Here is a 21331-nt window from a genome sequence, read left to right as displayed (position 1 = left end):
TATTTGTTCATTTGAAAAGCCTTTCAAAAGGAATTGCAGCCTGCATGTGATTATAGCTATCAGTAGCACTTAAACTAACTGCTGAGATGAAACTTTTCTTTCTAAACCCGGCTAATTTCACATATGAATAGAAAAAGAACACCCCACTCCCCTTAAAAAGCCCGACTTTGCTAATTGGTAGCTGCCTTTTGTATTGAGATAGATTCCTTAGGGACAGCATTTGATAGAATAATTTTTGACATTTTAATTTGACAAGAAACAATTCAGGGAAACGACTTAGACATGTGCCTGAAGTGGAGTCTTCTCTTGCTATGATCACATCCTCAGTGCACAGAATGCCTTTGAAAGTTGGCAGCACTTTATAAACCCTGTGATCCTTCTGAGAGTTCAAGCCATTTGGCAGGTATTTTTTTTATAGGAGCTTCACCTAAAAGCATATATAGTTTAAAGACTTTATTCCTGTAGATGTTAGGGTCTGAGGGATATAGCAGTAAATTTTAATCTTTGTGATGAAAATTTCTAGAAGTACAATAAATGTAGATATAAAATGTGTATATCTTATGTCCTCTTTTTCTTAATTGTGTTATAGTGTACATCTTTTTTTTTCTCTTTCCTTTTTGAGGTGCTGGAGATTGAACCCAAGACCTCACTTATGCTAGACAGATGGTGTCTATCCTTAAACTGCCTTAATTCATGTTTCTAAGAAGTGTTGCTTTCAAAATCTCCACACACATGTAAAATTTGTAGAAGAAGAAACAGATTACGTTTTTTTTTGTGCTGTTGTGAATCTCTGTATAATGAAAAACTTTTTCAAAAAACAAAGTCAAAGATTGTAGCAAATATAAAGTATATTTATATAAATACAAGCATGAATGCTAATTTATTTCTGAAAAAAATTGTCTTAGAAATCTGTACTTCTCCAAGTATTGGAGAGACTAAATTGTAAAATTGGAAATGAAATAGATACCTGAAAAATACTAACAGAAGTCTGGGTTCTAAGACTGAAAAATAGATTCAGAAAAGGTAGGCACTTTAATTTTTCCTTTGTGTGTATATGTTTTTAATATTTCAAACTTGACTTCTTATCCAGTAGATGAGGTTAGAAATCATGCTCTTAAATTTGCTCTTGATGATAGTGATTTATTCTAGATAAGAACAACACATTGGTTTTACTATTAGTATATCCCCCTAAGATTTGGGTAAGTAGGGAATTTGAACTAGTGTTTAGTGTTGATTTAGTTATATTCTATCACTTCTTCACAAGCCAGTATTCGTTTGTATCTTACATATTGTAATAAAAATTGATTTGTCAGTTATGTACATGTGTGTGCTAATGCATGCTCTTTTTCTCCCTCCCTTTCTTCCTCCATCTCTTTCTCCCTCCGTTCACCCTCTCTCTCTCTCTCTCTCTCTCTCTCTCTCTCTCTCTCTCTCTCTCTCTCTCTCTCTCTCTCACTCACACACACACACACACACACACTTATTTATCTGTTACCCTTTCTTTTCTTAAGTATAGAAAACATGTTAGCATCTTATAGCCTATGGCTATAAATAACATTTTATGAAGATTCATGACTTCTTGTATTTATTCTTAACAAGGTTATTTATTGTATTTAGTAATCCATTGGTTAAAATTGTTTCTAAACAAGAAGAATTTTATTCAGTTTTTCTCTAAATAAAAAATCCAAAGCATAAAAAAGATCACAGTTAATGTATCATATCATGCACTTTTGAATTTGTGTTGTAATATCTTTCTTATTTTTTAAATTTTCAATGAAAATGACGTTGGACTATAACTTTAAGATATGCTGCATTAATATTAATTTAGAGATTATAATGTTACTTATAATTGCAGCTCTTCTAAATTTGAGTTCGAAAACTTGAAATTAATAGGATAAATTTATTGGAGTTCTTTGATATAAAGCATATATTTTTCTAGGACACCGTCAAGTTATTTGAAACTTAGTACTAAAATAAAATTTAGAGAAAATAAAATAAGCTTAAAAGTTCTTTTAGTCCATTGTGCATGGTTACTATTGGAGGTGCTTTTCCGCACAGGGATTCAGGAAGTCTGTAGTTTAAATTCTTCAGGATCAGATTATATTGCAGATTTTCTTTACACATGGTGTTAAGTGTGTTAAGTCACAGCTATAGCTTTTCTTTTCCTCTTTTGAGAATTTCAAGAACACAGCTGTAGCTTTCTTCTAATTTGTGTTTGTGTAGATTTAATTTTGAATAATATTTATTTTAAATTGTAGAATTATTTCATATCTGAACAATCTCTTAAATTTCTCTAGTATATTATGATGGTAAAGTTTTGTAAGTATCTATTGGCCCAGTTCTAAGAATTTGGAGCAGAGAACTCTTAAGGAATAGGAGGATGTAAGATGAGATAGAAATGTTATGTTTATTCATTTGTTGGTTTTAGGCTGTTTTTTTTTTTCTGCCACTTATTTTACCTTTGCATTGAAAATTATTGAGGTAAAATATATTTGTTAAAAATTAGGCCCAACAACTAAGTTTTAGAATTGTCAAGAATATTAAAGAAGATAGTGGATTTTGATAGCTTGAAGGGAGAATTGACTAATGGCTTTACTTTAATGTTTCAGAGAATGTCGGTGTTTTTAATAAGCATAATTTGTTGTGTTTTGGGTTAATTAAGGAGATTATAATAAGTACCAGTAGCCTAGTAACATTTAAGTGCCCTTGTTTGCTTGCTTTTCATGGAGTAGAAACTGATGATGGTTCCTGTAGCTACATGGACAATGGAGATTATGAAATACTTTATGCCAGCTTGTACTAGAACTGCTTTTACTTCAATTGAAGTAGGTAAAAATAGGATTCCAGGGTCAAAGCTGTCCATTTCATGATTTCTGTTTTATGACAGAGCACTAAACATTGTTTGTTCTAAACATGAATACAAACTGGTTTTTATCTATGTCAATGAAAAAAATTCCTGTATTCTAATGTCTAAAACAAAAACAAGTGATTCTGGGGAGCTGGAGTCAAGTCAAGCAAATGTACAGAAAAAGGAAAGCATATCAAAATGGAAATCATATCAAAATAGCTTGTTTTACAAATGACAACTTGGAAACAATGGTGAATAAGAAGCTAAATCAGTATGGGGAATTGTATTTTTTAATATTTAATTTGATTTGATTTTCAGACTCTTGGGTATGTATGTATGAGTATTCTCAGTCTGTTTGTTTGTTTGTTTTAGAGGCAGAGTCTCACTAGTAGACCAAGCTGGTCTTGAGTTTTCAGTTGTCTTGCCTAAACCTCAAAAGACTGAATTAAAACCATATACGATCATCCCTAGTTTGCACAGTGTTGAAGAATAGTGTTTGCCAGGTGGTTTAATAAGGCAAGAAAAGATAATTCAAATTATGTTGTTTTAGAGTGAAAAGAGGTACAAATGTATGACAAATAAAGCTCAGTGAAGGGAGGTCAACGTGTAGAGGAAAAAATAAATGACTTCTTTTTGAGAGAAGTTGAAGATGGGGTTTATAGTCTAGATGCTTCCAAGGGCTCTCACATTGACATTTGTTTATGTTAAAACATTAGTAAATTGATTTGAAGTGTAATTCTTGTTTTTGGTTGTGCTTTGTCCTGTGAAATATTGGAAGAAGGTAGATTTGAAATTTTTTCTCCCCTCCCCTCCTCTCCCTGTTTTTTCCATCTCTTCCTTATGCTTTCCTCTTCTTTTTGTCTCATCTTTGCTATTAGCAAAGGGCTTAACTCTGAGTCTCATGCTCTTACTCAGCTTACGAGTTCATGGAGGTGCTCTACTACTTGAATCATACCTTCAGTTGGGTATTTTGCTAGTTAATTTAAGTCTAGCAGAATTTTCTGCCTAGGCTGGCTTCAACCTGCCATCCTCTAGGTCTTAGCCTTATACATATTAAATTACAGGTGTGACACCCAGATGTTTAGTTTCTGATATATTTGATCAGATGGGTTCATAGTGAATATCTCTCCCTGAACAAATAACTTATTTTCATGAGTCTCACATCTCTGGCTTTGAGTATCCTTCAAACATTATTATTGTTTGTGATATTCAAGGATTTTCCAATATAAGACAGGTTTCTGGATAACTTGTTCAAGTTGGCCATTAACATTTTTGTACAGAGAATAAAACTGACACAATGCGTGGAAGGTACTAGTTTGATCAAAGTGTCACACAGTTAGAATACGGACAGGTGCCATTGTGCTGAGCCATTGTCTCTTTTTGTGAGCATCTCAAGTTGAATGTTTCTCTGGGCAGTCAACCCATGGCACCACAGCCTTATTCTGATAGTAGCATCTGCCATTGGACTGATTTAACTGAGTCTGAGATTTGCTCTTTTCAGAATGTACTCTCTAGGCAGCTTCTGTGTGGCTCTGACATGAACACATGCTGCTGCTGCTTTTTCTGCCTTCTAGCACCATGTGTGAGTCTAAGACATTCTGACACCTGCCATTTGGAACCTTTACTTGCTGAAAAATGTCAAGATTTTCAGACAAGATGAAGACAGATATAACTGATCATTCTTCCCTGTCTCAGGAGTAGGCTAAGGGCATTTGTTCATGGATGGATGAATTGCTGTGGTACAGCCCAGATATTTTTGAGAGTCTACATAGACTTTGTGTAGAAGATCTGAATGTATTTATATATTATTATTCTTATTTGTTCCTCTTTGGGATAGTACTGATTTGCTATAATCAAAGATTTAAGTGATTATTTTCTGGACTTTATTAGGTAACTGGTGACATTGGGGAGGTCTCATTCTTCCTCATTTTTATTTTGAAATCTTCACTGGCAAACTGCAGGTTTTGATCATATTTCTTTATAGGTGCATACACTGATGACTATAAAACCTTAAATCTCAAGAGTATTATCTATGGAGTAAGATCTATTTGGAGTGCCTTTCTCTTCCTCCCAGTTGTGGGACTTGAATTCAAGGTCTGTAGCTCCTGCTAGAGACTGGTGCTATATTACTTGTACCTTACTTCTAATCCAGGGTTTTTGCTGGTTAAATGGAAATGGAATCTCTTGGATTTTTTTTTCATGGTCTAGCTTTGAACCTTGATTCTCTAAGTCTCAGCCTTCTAAGTAACTAGGATTACAGGTGTGAGCCACTAGCACCTGGCTACTCCTTCCTTTTTCCACCTTGAGCCATCTCTTAAGACCAGAGACTTGGTTGATAAAGGGAAGAAATGTTAACTTAGTAATATTGTTTTTTCCTAGTAACTGGTATTTAACCGATTGAGGAAGGGAATTGAACTCAGTTATAAAGTGAGGTTTAAAAGTATGTTAGCTAGGGGCTGGAAAGGTGGCTCAGTGGTAGAGCGCTTGCCTTGCATGCTTGAGGCCCTGGGTTCGATTCCTCAGCACCACATAAGCAAAAAGAAAAAAAAGCCGGAAGTGGTGCTGTGGCTCAAGTGGTAGAGCGCTAGCCTTGAGCTAAAGAGCTGAGGGACAGTGCCCAGGCCCAGAGTTCAGGCCCCACAACCGGACCACACAAAAAAAAAAAGTATGTTAGCTAGTATGTTAGTGTTAGCTGATGATTTTGTTTTTCAGTAACGGAAGATGCTTACTTAGTGTTCTGGGTCTATTTCGATTATACGATTATAAAAGGAAGGTTTCTTGTTGAACATTTAAACTGTTAGTTTTCATTTTTGTTTTCTTGCAGTGCTGGGTATAGAACCTAGAGCCAAACAAGTACTCTACCACTGAACTGAATCTTCCTATTTTAACAGTTTCCATAAAATCACAAAATATGTGACTGAGGCAATAATTACAGCATTCATATGTCTTCAAACTAGGATTTTCCATTTAGGGCATGATAATCATCAAGGAAAACATAGATTATTTTGAGTTTCACTTTAAAAATAAAGTACCATACTAAGGCTTCCATTGACATTAAAGATAGAGTTCTTGAAACATGTTTTATACACTTAAAAGATTTGTAAGCTGTAGCAACCATTTCTGGCTTTTTAAAATTTAAGATAAAATAGATTTTCAACCAAGAAAAGGTTATATTGGTTTGTGAATTATTTTCAAAAGCCCCAAGGTTGACTAATTAAAATTAGGCAAAAATACTAAGTTAAATCAAATATCTTTCACATAATGTCATTTGTAATTGTTATTCTGATGTATTGTTTATCTTTGTTCCCATGCGATGGGACTGATCACTGATTGGCTCAGAAGTCCATGATTTTAGTGCCAGTGTTCCATGAATTGTTTCCAGTTGATGGCTTGGGCCTACCTGAAGCTGCATTATTTATTCCATAATATATTAAAATCACTTTAAGTTACATTGTCTTTTCTTTCTAAATATGTTATGTTTAGAATGGTAGTTATGCTAGGCATTAGTAGAGCAAAACAGCACATGCTTTGAGTAATACATACAAACGGCATATGAGTAGCTAGTATAACTGGAAAACCACTAAGCTCTCACAGTTTTCAAGTCTTAGCATTTCTTTTGGTTGTTTGAAGATTTAGAATGGTATCTCTCAAAGTGTAGTCTGGAATTTATTCTAAAAAAACCTTTTATGTCTTAAACAGTTAAGAGAGTACAAATATAGACAAAAAATTGGGAGAAAATCATTACAAATCACGTAGTGTTAGCATTGCCAGTGGACTTGTTAATAATGCACATTCTCAGCTTCAGTAAGGCAGAAACTGAGGGTAATTTGTTTCAGCAAGTTTTCCTGATGATTCTGATGCCAGCTCAAGTTTGGAAATTTCAACTGTAGAATCCCAGGGAAAAAGGGAGTTTTGGTATAGTTTATGTACATTCAATCACCCTGTCCTATAACTGCAGGAAAGGTTTGAATTAAGGAATTTTCTAGTAGAGTTAAATGAAATTAGAGAGTAGTGGGAGTAAAAATAAACGGGACTTTCATGTTCTTGATATGTTCCCCCTAAAAAGCTTTGTGATTGTGACGTTTGTATACCACATATGTTAGTAAATTTCTGTGTTCTTTGGGCCTGCTGGTAGTGAACAAACGAACATAGCATAAACAGGTTTATTTGCTATAACAACAGTAGGTCCTTGATAGGTATTATTTCTCCTAAATATTTACAGTGAAATATAGCAGAGCCAGAACTGTGCAGTAATCCCCACCCCCCAAAAAGGATTTTACTATAGATAAAGAAGAGCAGCCAGCTCTTTCTCTCCCTCTGCCTAGTGTACTGTTAAAACCACAATTAGAGAAGGGATTGATCTATAATAGCAGTCTTAATACATAGCTTATGCATTCAAGATTCTTTTCTGCATTAGCTTGGTAGCCCAAAGAAATTATAAAGGTAGAGGGTGATCTGTATAGGGCCTAGAGATCCAACTGGATGCTGAATTTTGTATCCAGGTTTTCCCTTGACTATGGAGGCAGTGATTCCTGATGAAGCATGAGTTCCTTTCATTGGGAGGAACAAAGCAAATGTAAGAAAGGAGAAAAAGGGAGGAGTAGGGTACCAGGAGGGCATGTAAATTGATAACTATATCTCATTCATTACTGGAATTGAGGTTGTAGTGGTACTATTTTTATATATAGTACTATTTAGAAGAGAAATAGAGATTGTAGCAAAAGTCATTGTTCTATCCAAATTTTATTTGGTTGTAAGTGAAAAGAACTGAGTTGTTTTTGCTGGTAAACTACATCTCTGCTTCTGTCTCTTTTTCATTATTATTTTACTTTTCATGCCTTATACCCTTTGCTTGTCCTCAGATTGTTTGGCATTTTCTTGCTATTGCTATTCTTGTCTAGGTTTTAATATTCAGTATTATATTATTGAATCCTTACTAGCAAAATATTTGAGTGTTATATCTTCTCACTTGGTCCATCTTATTTCTTTCCTTTTTTTTTTTTTGTATTGTGAAAATACCGTACAGAGGGGTTACAATTACATGGGCAAGGTAATGATTACATTTCTTATCAAGCATTGTTGCCTCCTCCTTTGTTTCTCCTTCCCATCCCACCCCCCACCCATCTGATTTCTTTTAACTGGGTAGATAATGAAGGAGTAGAGGTCTTCACAGTTAAATTTCATACTAAAAAAAAAAATCTATGCCACAGCAATCTAAATTCTTCATGCTTATTAGTGATTAAACTTACATAGATGCATTTAAACTAAACAGTGATTAAAAAAAACAGGACAGAGGATTAGAAAAATGAAACAGATTTTCCCTTTGAAAGAAAACTTAATTTCCAATTTTCTATGCAGCTGTATATTAATATCTCTAAAATTTAGTAAGAGTAAACATGTAAGGTAATCTTTTATTATGTGAGCAAATACAAACTGCATAAAATATTAGGAGTTTGGAAGCTAACTGTAGAGAATCATACTTTTGGGTGTATTGGGTGGCAAGTAGGTTGACTTTTATATTTAGGTCATTGCCTTTCAAAGTATTGTTAAAAAGAACATTTTAATTATAAAATTAGAACGGCCTTAACCTTCAGAATTTTCTGCCCTCTTGAGTTTTTTGGGGTTTTTTGGCATGGTGTTAGTAGTGAGCCTAGAATGTTTGTAATGATGTTATAGCTAAGTTTTCTCCACAGGCAGCCACTATGTCTGTCTTCTCTTGGTAGACTTTTTCCAGTTATTCCAAGCTTAGTTGGATCATCTGTGTGATAGCTCTACCATTGCTAATGCTCTTCTCTTTGCGGAATGCTAAACCTGTTTTGAAATACAGCCGACTTTCAACTAGTACTTGAAGAATAGCTTGTAACTAGTCTTCCACCAGATGGTGCTAGAGTTACATATCTAAAAATAAATCATTTGTGTTATGGAACTACTGAGGCAGTATTTTTTTGGGGGGGATGTCTTTTTCTGCTCTGCTGTATTTTGTACTTGGTCTTTTCTTCACACCCACTTATTTCCTGGTTCTCCTGTATTGCCTCATATGCTTTGTATTGTGGACAATGAGCTGATTGTGATTATGAATGATAAATTGATACTGATTCAGGAGGCCAAGGACTAAATAAAACTTAGGATATGTGATCTGTACTTTCTTGTAAAATTTTTCATCATGTATTTTCTTCTCATTTGGCTGGAGTATAAAAATTGCAAACTTACTCTTCAATTTTCTGCTTAACTATCTTTCATGTTTTATTAATAATATCCTAAAGTATCATGTTTAAGATCAAGAGGCCATGTTCAGAAGTTATTACTAACAAATTATACATTTACTGAGATACAAGTTTAAAATATCTTTAATAACTTTAAAAGGAAAATTGGTGACAATTTAAAAATATTGGCCATTGTCTTGATTACAGGTTTAATAATTGTTCTTAAATGTTAAACTTATTATTACAAATAAATTTCATATGGCTCTTAAGGAAAATAAGTTTGAAAGTAGTTAAAGGACCATTGAAAGAATTATTCATGTTAAGTTCTATCAATAGCATATTGTACAAACTAGGTTTTTCTTTTTTGTGTGTATGTATGTTAAGGTTATCAAAGTGGAACTGAAGTAGTTTCATAACAGCATTTTCATTTAACAACTAATATCTTACATAAATCAGAACATTTTAAGGTAAGTTTTACCTGATAACATAGTTGTTCACCTAATGAACTCTGCAAATGATAGACATTTTAAAGATTCTCAGATTTTTGGTCGTTGTGTTATGATGAATAATACTATTTAATTCTTTATATTTTAACATTTCTTTTACATAATTTCTTATAAACAAAATAGCTGTTTCAGAAAGAACATACAGTTTTTGTCTTCATACTAATTTTCAGATTATCTGAAAGTTTTGTAATTAAACATCTTTAGCAATATTTGATTTTTTTAAACTATATTCTCTTTATTAGCAGATGACATTAGGGTTTTTTGTTTTTGTTTTTGAGTCAGAGTCTTGCTATGTGGCCCAGGCTAGCCTCAAACTTATAACCCCTCTTGCCTTAGCCTGCTAAGTGCTAGGATTATTGGTGTGGGTTGCTATTTTTTTTTTTTTAAAAACTGGTTTTTCTTTCTTTTATTATTATTTTTAAATAATTGGGCAAAGGGGTTTGAATTTAACATATCTGTTTATTTGTACAGTGCATCTTGATCAGAGTCCTTTCTCTATCATTTCCTCATCTTGATATTGCTCATTTGAGGCTCTCTGAAATGATGAGCCTCATGAAATAAAGGAATTTAACCTGGCTTGATTTTTTTCTTTTAAGTAACCTGTGTCCTTTAAAGTATTAAATTCTGGAACCACTTCTTACTTATTTAGGTTTGTCTTTGTCTCTTATTCCTAAAATACAAACAACTATCCTTTCATGCTTCAGAATAGATCATCTCACATGCAGAGCAAAGAATTAAAATATTTGTTGATTATGACTAGTGGCTTTTGGAGACTAACGAACTTATTTAATCTAAAAGAGTTGAAAAAAAAACAGTTTCAGATAAGTTGTTTTTAAAACTTTGGTGAAATGAAGGATTGGCAGAATGGTGGGGAGGGATTAATTAGAATATATTACATACATGCAATGAAATGTCACGAGGAAATTTCCCTGTGTAGCTAATGTGTGCTAATAAAAAAAAACCTTTGGTAAATGAGTCAGATGTTTGCATAATATCTGTTTACTGAACGTTTTTTGGTCAAAAGAAAAAAGGAAGGATTGGAAGGTAGTATATAGTGATAGAGCTTGAGGAATTATAGTGTTTTTGGGTTTTTTTGATGCTGGTAGTATTGAACTCAGGGACTCACACTTCCTAGGCTGATGATCTGCTGTTGAGTCACACCACCACCACCACCACCCCTTTCCCCCCCCTCCCCCCAGTTATTTTGAGATAAGGTCTTTACTGTTTGCCTAGACCCATGACTAGAGCATGTCCTCCTATTTTCAGCTTGCTGCCATAAGTGGGTATACCAGATTTTGTTCCATGGAAATGGAGTCTTGTGAAATTTTCTTTTCTTTTTTCTTTTTTGCTAGTCCTGGGGCTTGAACTCAGGGCTTGGGCACTGTCCCTGAGCTTGTTTTGCTCAAGGTTAGGCTAGCACTCTACCACTTCCAGCTTTTTCTATATAAGTGGTACTGAGGAATCGAACCCAGGGCTTCATTCATGCGAGGCAAGCACCACTACCCAGCCCCTCTTGTGAACTTTTTTACCCAGGCTGACCTAAAATTTTGATCATTATAAGCCACCTCAGTTAGGGTTTTAGGCATGAGCTGCTGTACCTAGTCTCTAGTATGCTTTTTTGAAGAATGAAAAATAGATCCTGTGTTTTTAAATCTTCCATCAAAAATTTAGACTCATAATTCATGATATGAATTGTGGAGATAAAATTTCTATAATTTAAATACATATGTGTAAAATATAGAATAAATTATATTGACTAATGTTCAGCTTACATGAGTAATATTAAATTTAACTTCAAATAACAAAATGTAAACATTTGATTAAATCGTTATGAGAAATAAAATATTTTAGTGAATTTTATTTTGTTGGTGTTTCACTTGAGTTTTAAGTTCTGAAGTTCTGATTTGTTTTGTTAAAATAGATCCCAAAATACCTTAAAATGATGGTTACTTAGATAAATTATTTTAAAATTGTTAATGTTCTGGAAAACTAGCATATTGGCATAGATATGGTAAAGTGTAGCTTCAGCATTAGCCTGTAAAAATATACTAAATGTATTTGAAGCTTAAGGTACCATATGTATCTAAGTGTTTGCCTACACTGACAATTTGAAGGACTTCAGCGTGCTTTAATAATTAATCTTGAAATGGTAGTTCAGTTAGAACTTTGTCATTTAAAATATCCTGAGTTAACACATATTTTGCCTTAATCTTGTCCATTTTATGGCCTACTATATAAAATAATCAAATTACTAAGACTTTTGAGCCTATCTTACCTATACTGGAGAAAAAGTTTCTTTTGAAATATAATATTAAATCATAAGATATAGGAACTTTGTATGAAGTTCATTTTTGCTTTCCTAAATATATTAGAGATAATTGAGATGATTTCCCAATATTTTACTAGGAAATTTTGCAATAGAAAGTGCCTTATAAATCTTGCATGCTTTTTGATGATAGTCTATCCTCTAAATAGGAATGAAAAGGAAAGAAGGGGGCAGGCTTCTGGTGGAAAAAAAATTTATTACCACTCTCTGTTTAATTTGCTTTTTTTCATTCTTGCCACATATACTTCTTATATGTGTTGTATTGAATAATCAGTGTTGAGATTTTTTTCTGTTCATTTAGATGAATTAAACTTCTTAATCTGTGCTTAGTTAGTACTTAATTGTTTATTGAACCCATACTATTCAATAATGAAAACATGAAATTTATTACATTTTGTATTGACTTAATATTAATGTTAATCTAAAATCTATGGGTGCAATGTGTCACATCTGTTTTGTATCCTGTTTAAAACAAGTGGCAGTATGGCATTTGCAGGAATATTTATTATCTGAGTGTTTTTCTTTGCAGTAATTTCCCTCAGCCAATTGAGAATTATAACCTCTAAGAGAGTGAATCACCCAGCAGATTCTCAGGTACCAACTGTGAAAGGCCATAGTTAATTAGAATTTTATTTTGTTATTTAAATATCCCTTTCCTTAAATAATTGTGACTTCATAGGTTTCTAGAATTAATAGAAAATAAATTTGTGGTAAGATTTGAGACTCCAAAAATTCTTTCTTTCCTTTTAATAATTGTAGCCTGTACTTTGTGGGTACTCTTCCCTCCCCAAAAGACCTCATTTAGATTATGTTTGAATTGGAATTTTCCATAGGTGGTAACTGATTATTCTTATCTTATGGTAGTGTTTCATAACTTTGAAGGGATCATGGATACCTTTCAGTAATCCTAGAGCAGAAAACATGCAACTGTAAACATTTTATTTGTATTTTCATTAAATCTGCTTCTCCCTAAGGGCTGCAGATTAGGGAGGTGCTATGCTGGAACTGAATAATCACTTCTAGTTTGCTAGTTGTAGCATCTTATTAGTATGTCATACATTTTCTTCACTTCTAACTTTATTTAATGTTAGGTTTTCACTTTGATCATTATGTAGAAGACAAGCATGAACCCTACTTTATTTTTGAGTCAAGGTGAAGACAGTAGAAGAGAAGTATATGTTCTTACAGATGGGTTATTAGAGAAGGTATTCCTTCGAGAAGATTTTGCATTTGTTGCTTGACACAAAAAAATGAGTCTCATTTTGATGAAAAATGGAAGTATTTTGAAGTTAAGTTGGTTTTCCTTGTTAAGAGCTTAAACTTGAGTTTCAAAGCAGTTAGTGTCCATTCCAACTCATTTGTTTACTGGCTGTATAACCTAGAGCTTCTTGTTTATAAAGTAGGACTGAATTCATTAAATGAGATGGATTCTATAAAGTCATTGATTTTATGCTTTGCATAAAATTTGCATTCATTTATTTCTTTCTCTATCTGGGCTATGGTGTTGATGAGAAATAAGTGACCAGCTGTGCTTTTTGAGTGCAGTCTTCATTTTTCCTGTTTAGGATAGTAATATTGATACAAAAAAGATAAATCTTCGTGGCTTCTAGGATACTTTCCTCAAGTCCTCATGGCTTACAGTTAAATCAAGAGTTTTCTGAAGATGAATAGCAAGCCAACTTTTGCACATTTTTTAATCAGTCTTCAATTGTTACAGTGGGTCACGTGTTAAGAAGTATTGTCTGATATAATTGGAGCAGGTAAATGAAGTGGTTAATAGTAGGTTAAAAATTGAACACTAAGCTGGGTGCTGGTGGCTCAGGCCTGTAATCCTAGCTACTCAGGAGGCTGAGATCTGAGGATCATGGCTCAAAGCCAGCCTGGGCTGGAAAGTCCTTGAGACTCTTACCACTAAATCAATAAACCACTAGACTTTTACCAATAAACCACTAGAAATCCAGAAGTAGCACTGTGGCTCAAGCAGTAGAGTGCTTGCCTTGAGTTGAAGAGTGCAGGGACAATGCCCACGCCCAGAGTCAAGCCCCATGACCGACAAAAAAAATAAATAAATAATAAAAAAATTGAATACTAACAAGTTTCTGCTTTTGAACCTTGTCACAGAGATGGTTGTTTCATAGAGAGGTACATCTTGTGTATTGCTTAGCAGGTGATGTTTCTTTGTATTTTATGTTATAATTGAAGGGGAATCACAAAAATGGTGAGACAAAGGACAAAGAGTGAACTAATGCAACAGTGACACACGCAAGATACTATGTGGGCAATGAACTTTGCAACTTGGGGGAGGAGGGAGAGTCAGAGGTGAGAGGGAAAGTGGGAGATAAGGAAAGAGAAGAGGTAACAATGTTCTACAAGAATTATAGTCATTTCCTAATTTATGGAATTGTAACCCCTATGTGCATTACCTTTACAATAAAAGTAAAAACAAGCAAAGTGTTAGATGAACCATATAAATGTCAGCCATCATATAAAATGTCAGCTGTAAGTGTTCCCATTATGGTTTGTGAAGTATTTGGGCCAGAGAAGAATGGAAGAGAATGATTTGTATGGTGCATTGATTATTAAACAAATGATGAAATGGAAAGCTTCAAGTTTTGAAAAAGGATAATTCCAGACCTTTCTTTCCTATGTTGTCTTTTTTCACTTTTGATTGTTACTTGTAATTGGCAACAACAATATCAGTGTTTTTGACAGTGTTTCTTTTGTATGTGGTCCTATGCCTACGTATGTACACAGATGAGGTGCTTTAGAATATGTGTGCTTTAGAGTGATGATTAATTCAGATGTGAATCATAAATGTCACCCTATAATAGATTTGAAGCACAAGGGAAACGACATATACTCTAATAAGTTTTGAAGTTGGCATCAGAAGAGAACATCCACTGTGTTCATCTATAAACTGTCTCTAGTTACGTATGGCAGAGGAAATAGTAAGATACATTCATCATGGATCTAAGCCTATGTGTTTCTTGTGTGGGAAAAAAGCAAACATTGCTTAATCACTACATGGATGGAGGAGTAGATACTATAAGGTATCACTGAGGTGTGACAAAAAAAGTTGACCATGGCATTCTGTTTTCTTCATAAAACTTAGTTTCATTTAGTTTTGACCAGGTGGACGGTTTGGCAAATAATGTTCTCCCTTTCTTTCTTCTTAGTATTGTCAGTGAAGCAGGATCCTCTATCTACAGTGTCAGCCCTGAAGCTAACAAAGAGATGCCAGGGCTGGATCCTAACCTGAGAAGTGCAGGTAAGAAACCATGGACTGTCACAAACACAAGTTATTTTGGATTTGCCCATGTGATAGGCTAAGTATATTTTAAATATCCAAGAAACTTAAAAAGATATACTACATGCGTAAGAATTAGCATAGCAGAAAGAAAGTGGTTGATGGACTAATAACTGAAATTATGAGGAATACTATCTTGTTTTTATAGAATACTACAAATATATAGAAACTGAAAAATTAATCCAAAATATTTTTCATAAAATTAAATCCAGAGATTATGGGGGGGGGGAGATGGAGATGGGACAGTAGGGAAACACCACAGCTCTCTCCAACCAAATAGAAAGTTCGAGTTCCAATGCTCAATTTCCTCAAGAGACTGACAATAGCAAAAAGCCAAACACCTGGAGAAAAACAGGTGAGAGAAAGAAAGAAAGAAAGAAAGAAAGAAAGAAAGAAAGAAAGAAAGAAAGAAGAAAGAAAGAAAGAAAGAAAGAAAGAAAGAAAGAAAGAAAGGAAGGAAGGAAGGAAGGAAGAAGGAAAGAAAGGAAGGAAGGAAGGAAGGAAGAAAGGAAAGACAAGTGCAAAGGCCCTTCCCCCAACCCTTGCTGGCTGTGCAGCAATGCGCCAAACCGTGGCCAGCCCGGCCTGGCCTGGCATTGCTGGAGACTCCAGAGTCACAGAGGGTTGTCTGTAGAATGCCAGCTCAGAAGATGCCCAAGGTGCTGGTGTGGGACCCACTGATTGCAAACAGAAACTTCGGAGCTCAGAACCTGCGCAAAGGCCCTTCACCCACCACTCACCATAGCGATATTGCCCCATCCTGCCAAACCATTTGGCCTCATGGCTGAGGGGGAAGCCCAGATCTACAGGGGTTTGTCCACAGAACTCCAGTGCAGAAGACTCCAAGGTGCCAGTGCTGACCTGGAGAGTGAAAACTGAGACAGAAACCTTGGAGCTCAGAACCTGCATGAAGACTCCACCCCTTGGCTGGCAGCCAGCCCAAAAACTAGCAGGGGTGCACCCGGACAGCATCAGCAGAGGCAGAGATGGGAGAAACCACAGACCAAGAGCTACCACCACCACCACCACCACCTAGCCCAGCCCACAGCATCTCAACCGAACTCAGAGCACAGTGGCAACCAGTGACCTGCATTGCACAGAAATAGCAATCTGCCGCAGCACCGCTGTAGAGTTCCCAACTAGTTCCAGGGTGAGTACCCCGCAGGGGACAGCCTCCCCAAGGGAGACTAGTGCAGGCAGTAACACCCCAGCGTTTGATCCGGACCCCCCCCAACACCTTGACTACAGGTCCCACTAACACTGGGAACCGTACAAGCACCCCATCAGCCCGTGGAGCACATCCAGTCCATCAGGCTTGATCAGGATCGCCCCTGGGAATGAGCTTAAACACCTAAGCCAGGAACAGCGCCTGTGGGTCACAGCAGCCAGCAGCAGAAGAAATCCAAACTGCATACCCCAGACTGCATACTCTGGGCAGGATACCAAGCAGCACAAGTCCAACTGACTTGCCCTCGGTAGTGGACAGGGAGCCAGGGCCAGGCCTGGGGATCGGGTGCCTGGGCTGCACAACCTACCCATCCTGAGTGAAGTCAGAAGCTGAGCACTCACCTCAGCATGGGGTGGGGGGGGGTGGGGGGTGGGGGAGTGCAGGGAACCACACCCCCTGGGAATGTGCCTGTGTGGGCAAAAGATCTGTATCCAGGGCATGAGAACTAGAAGCCCAAATCCCACCAGATTCTGACTTGTATATCCCAGGCTGGGGATTGGACAGCTCCGGCAGCCATCACCTGATTATAGTCAGGAACTCATAGCGAACTCCAGCAACTGGGAGAATACACCCAGCACACACAATCTTGCCAAGAACACCTGTAGGAGGAAGCATGAGTAGTCTAGTCTGTGTAGTCTTTGGCTAAAAGCGGGAATTGCCTGCTATCTCCAGCAGACAGCTGAGAGTCCTACATGGGTCAAATTAGCAGCTGGAGGTCGGCCTCTCCCCCAGCAGAACTGAGACCAGGTACAGACTCTCAGCCAACACAGGGCCAAGAGTGAGCTTCATGCAAAAATAGATGCAGTATACACCTTGCTAAGAGATGAGATTAATACTCTGAGAACCAACATAGAAGCCATAGACGTCTCAATTTCCTCCATGCAAACCACAATGGAAGCCATAGTTAACAGTGAACAAAATGGAAATTAGAATATCAGATATGGAAGACAAAATGCAGCAACTGCAAAAAAAAGTCACAGATAGGGAAAAATCACTTAAATTATGCCTAAGGGAAATCCAAGAACAAGCAGATAATGCCAAGAAATTTAACCTTCACATAATTGGAGTGGATGAAGGTGAGGAATATCAAAGCAAGGGAATGTAACACCTATTCAGTAAGATTATCAGTGAAAATTTCCCCCATCTTAAAAGAGAACATCTTACCTACATAACAGAAGCATATAGAACACCTAACAAACAGGATCACAGGAAAAACACTTCTAGGCATATTATAGTAAAAATGATAGATCTGAATAATAAACAATCTTACATGCAGCAAAAACAGAAGGAGCAATACTATAACTGGAAAAAATCAGAATCACTACAGATATCTCCACACAGACACTGAATGCAAGGAAAGCCTGGGAAAGTACGATCCAAGCCCTGAGAACCAATAACTACCAGCCCAGACTGATACACCCAGCAAAGCTAGCATTCACATTTGATGGAGAAACTAAATTTTTTAATAAGGAAAAACTAAATGAATTCATAAACAATAAGCCAACACTACAAAGTATATTAAGAGGGGGAATACAACTTGAAGAAAGCAATCAAGATCAGGGATCTACATCAGACAGATATCACTAGAAGTCCAACTTAGTAAGCACAGGAGGAAAGGAAAGAAGAAAAACTTAGGAAAGCAGGAAATTCACAGGAAACACAACACATGTCTCTATAATAACCATAAATATTTCAAGCTCAATTCACCAATCAAAGGAAAAAGAACTGAAGATTGTATTAGAAAACTAGACCCAACCATCTGTTGCCTTCAAGAGACCCACCTCACAACCAAACATAAAAACAAAATCTGAGTGAAGGAATGGAGAAAGATCTACCATGCACATGTTCCCAGCAAGAAGGCAGGAGTTGCCATCCTGATAAGTAGATGTTAAATCCAAAGTGTAATAAGTAGACAAAGTAAACAAGACTCGTGAAACAAAGAACCCCCACTCATCTGGCCGTATTATTACTAAATGACCCCATGCTGCTGACCACATATATGGTATGTATGTGTACATAGGGAAACTAGGAAGAGGACACAGAAACAGGGAAATGGGAAAACATACAACAGCGGGACCCATCAGCTTCACTGGCAACTTCATTAGCAACTCAATGGCAGCGATTGGAGAGAGGGAATGAGCAGGGAAGAGGGAATAGCTGACAGTAAGCAAAAGGAAAGAAATGTACATACCACCCGAAGTGGAAGAAATAACTGTATTGTCAAAGCTCATAGAATTCATAAACTTTACAGACCATGATAAAGACAATTTGCCCCATGAAGGTTAGAATGTGTTTGTGACTTTAACTAAGTATGACTATCTCACAATACTGTGAAATTTGTGAAATCTATGTAATCACTTAATTAAATCCAGAATCCATCAATAGAAATAATAGAACACTTTACTTTTTTTTTTTTTTTTTTTTTTTTTTTTTTGGTCGGTCGTGGGGCTTGAACTCTGGGCCTGGGCACTGTCCCTCAGCTCTTCAGCTCAAGGCGAGCGCTCTACCACTTGAGCTACAGCGCCACTTCCGGTTTTCTGGTGGTTTATTGGAGATAGGAGTCTCACAGTCTCTCCTGCCCGGGCTGGCTTTGAACCGCGATCCTCAGATCTCAGCCTCCTGAGTAGCTAGGATTACAGGCGTGAGCCACCAGCGCCCGGCAGAACACTTTACTTTTAATTATTATTATAAAACATTAATTATTCTATTTTTTTTTTTTTTTGGCCTGGGGCTTGAACTCAGGGCCTGAGTGCTGTCCCTAAGCCACTTTGTGCTCAAGGCTAGCACTCTACCACTTGAACTACGGTGCCACTCTGGCCTTTTCTAAGTAGTTTATTGGAAATAATAGAGTCACACAAACTCTTCTGCCTGGCCTGTTTTGATCCATGATTCTGAGATCTCAGCCTCCTGAGTAGCTAGGATTACAGGCGTGAGTCCCCAGCACCCAGCTTACTATATATAACTTGGTGGGAGTAAGTAGCATAAAGAAATGGTAGCACACCAGGCACACTTGGTGTCTCATATCCATAATATTAGCCACCCAGGAGGCTGGGATCTGAGGACTGAAGTTCAAAGCCAGCCTGGGCAAGACTCTTTATCTCCATTAGACTCTTATCTCCAACCAGCAAAAAACCAGAAGTTGATCAAGTAAAAGAGTTTCATCCTTGAACGCAAAAGTTCACAGACTAGAACATTCAAGACTAGAACATCAAACGTTCAAGACTAGAACATACGTATAAAAAAATGCTAGTCTAATGCATGAATCTACACAGGCTTCTAGTTTACTGATGAATAGTTGAATGACCCATCTCTCTTGGCTTACTGATTTAGATTGACATTTAATAGTATATTGCTTTTATTTTGGTTGTGTTTACTTGCTTTGATTGATTTCTTTGGTATAGAATAGTTAGAATCCTGTATTTGGAGAAATTAAAATACTTTGACACATCTATAGAAGCAATTAGTACTAATCTAGTCAGAACATTTTTCTATCTAATAGGGAAATATTTGGATCATTTGTTAGGAATAGATGTTAATTTTTTTTCCTCTTGAATATTCTCTTCAGGTTTCATTGGTTGTTCTTGCAATCTATACCTGGTCATATATTTTTAAAAGAATTTTACAGTGGTCGGGTACTGGTGGCTCACGCCTATAATCCTAGCTACTCAGGAGGCTGAGATCTGAGGATTGTGGTTCAAAGCCAGCCCGGGCAGGAAAGTCCGTGAAACTCTTATCTCCAATAAACCACCAGAAAACTAGAAGTGGCAATGTAGCTCACCACCAGAAAACTAGAAGTGGTGCTGTAGCTCAAGTGGTAGAGTGCTAGCCTTGAACTGAATTGCTGAGAGACAGCACTCAGGCCCAGAGTTCAAGCTCCACAACCAACAAAAAAAAAAAAAAGAAAAAAAGAAAGAAAAAAGAATTTTACAGTGAATTCTAAAAGCTAAGACCTATTTTAAAAAATAATTTTTATTGATTAAGTGATTATATAAATTTCACAAATTTCACTGTATTGTGACATAGTGATACTTAGTTAAGGTTACAAAAACATTCTAACCTTCATGATGCAAATTGTCATTATCGCGGGCTAAGACCTATTTTTAAAAGAATAGTCAAAGACCTAGTTTTCCTTTAGTTTCTTCTATGACATTATCCCCTGTCTATATTTCTTCTCAAACTCTAATCCCAAGTGCAGAATTGTTGCTTCTTCTAAAAATCTTCCCTTGACATACAGCTTACCTTGGTGTCTGCCTCCTTCCATGAGCTCTTTTGGTGGTTGCCTTATAACTCACAACAATATTAATAATAACAGTAGGTAGAGTAGAGCAGAGGGAAAGGTGTTAATTCTAATCTTTCTTAAGCACTTAATATCAGTGAAATATTGTGAGAAATATATTACTAAGATTATTTTATTTCATCCTCACAATTGCTGTGTGGGTCATTATCCTTTTTCCCACTTTACAGATAGGAAACTAAGGCTTAAAGATAAGGCTTCATGTCTTGTATTGTGTAGACTATTTTCATATCTAATTCCATAATACAATCCTTCCCTTCTTTTTTGTTGTCTTTCTCTGTTTCTTTTTTTTCTTTCTTTCTTTTTCTCTGGTCATGTTGGGGATGGAACTCTAGGCTTCAAACTTGCTAAGCAAGTGTTTTTACCATTTGAGTTATTCCCCCAGGCCAGGCCTAGCTTTTCTTTATAAGAAATAAAATAAAAATAAAACCCCAAGTTGGCATTAAAAGTGTATCTTCCAACTGAGTGTTGGAAAAAGAATTTGTTCCATGTTTTCTAGGAGGCAATGATTCCTCATTTCTCAGCTAAAGAGACAGTTGTTTCTTTCTAACCACTGGCCAATGTAGTACAAAGCTGTCAAGGTATTATAGATGAAATTAGATTACATCATACCAATATC

At 36.2% G+C, this 21331-nt stretch overlaps 1 protein-coding gene across 2 annotated transcripts in view; it reads left to right on the top strand.

The window, feature by feature from the left end:
* Srbd1 (S1 RNA binding domain 1) overlaps positions 1-21331 on the top strand; it is a 192486-nt gene that overhangs the window by 84641 nt on the left and 86514 nt on the right. For both annotated transcript variants that reach the window (XM_070025511.1, XM_070025512.1), the window contains exon 15: positions 15060-15151. In XM_070025511.1, coding sequence (XP_069881612.1) covers positions 15060-15151 — 92 coding nt within the window. The remainder of the gene's footprint in view (positions 1-15059; positions 15152-21331) is intronic.

The sequence above is a fragment of the Dipodomys merriami genome, unplaced genomic scaffold (assembly GCF_024711535.1).
Source record: "Dipodomys merriami isolate MVZ:Mamm:240054 unplaced genomic scaffold, mDipMer1.0.p SCAF_17, whole genome shotgun sequence".
NCBI classification, from domain to species: Eukaryota; Metazoa; Chordata; class Mammalia; order Rodentia; family Heteromyidae; genus Dipodomys; species Dipodomys merriami.
Note: the sequence above shows the minus strand (reverse complement) of the source record. Positions and strands in the feature narration are given on the sequence as shown.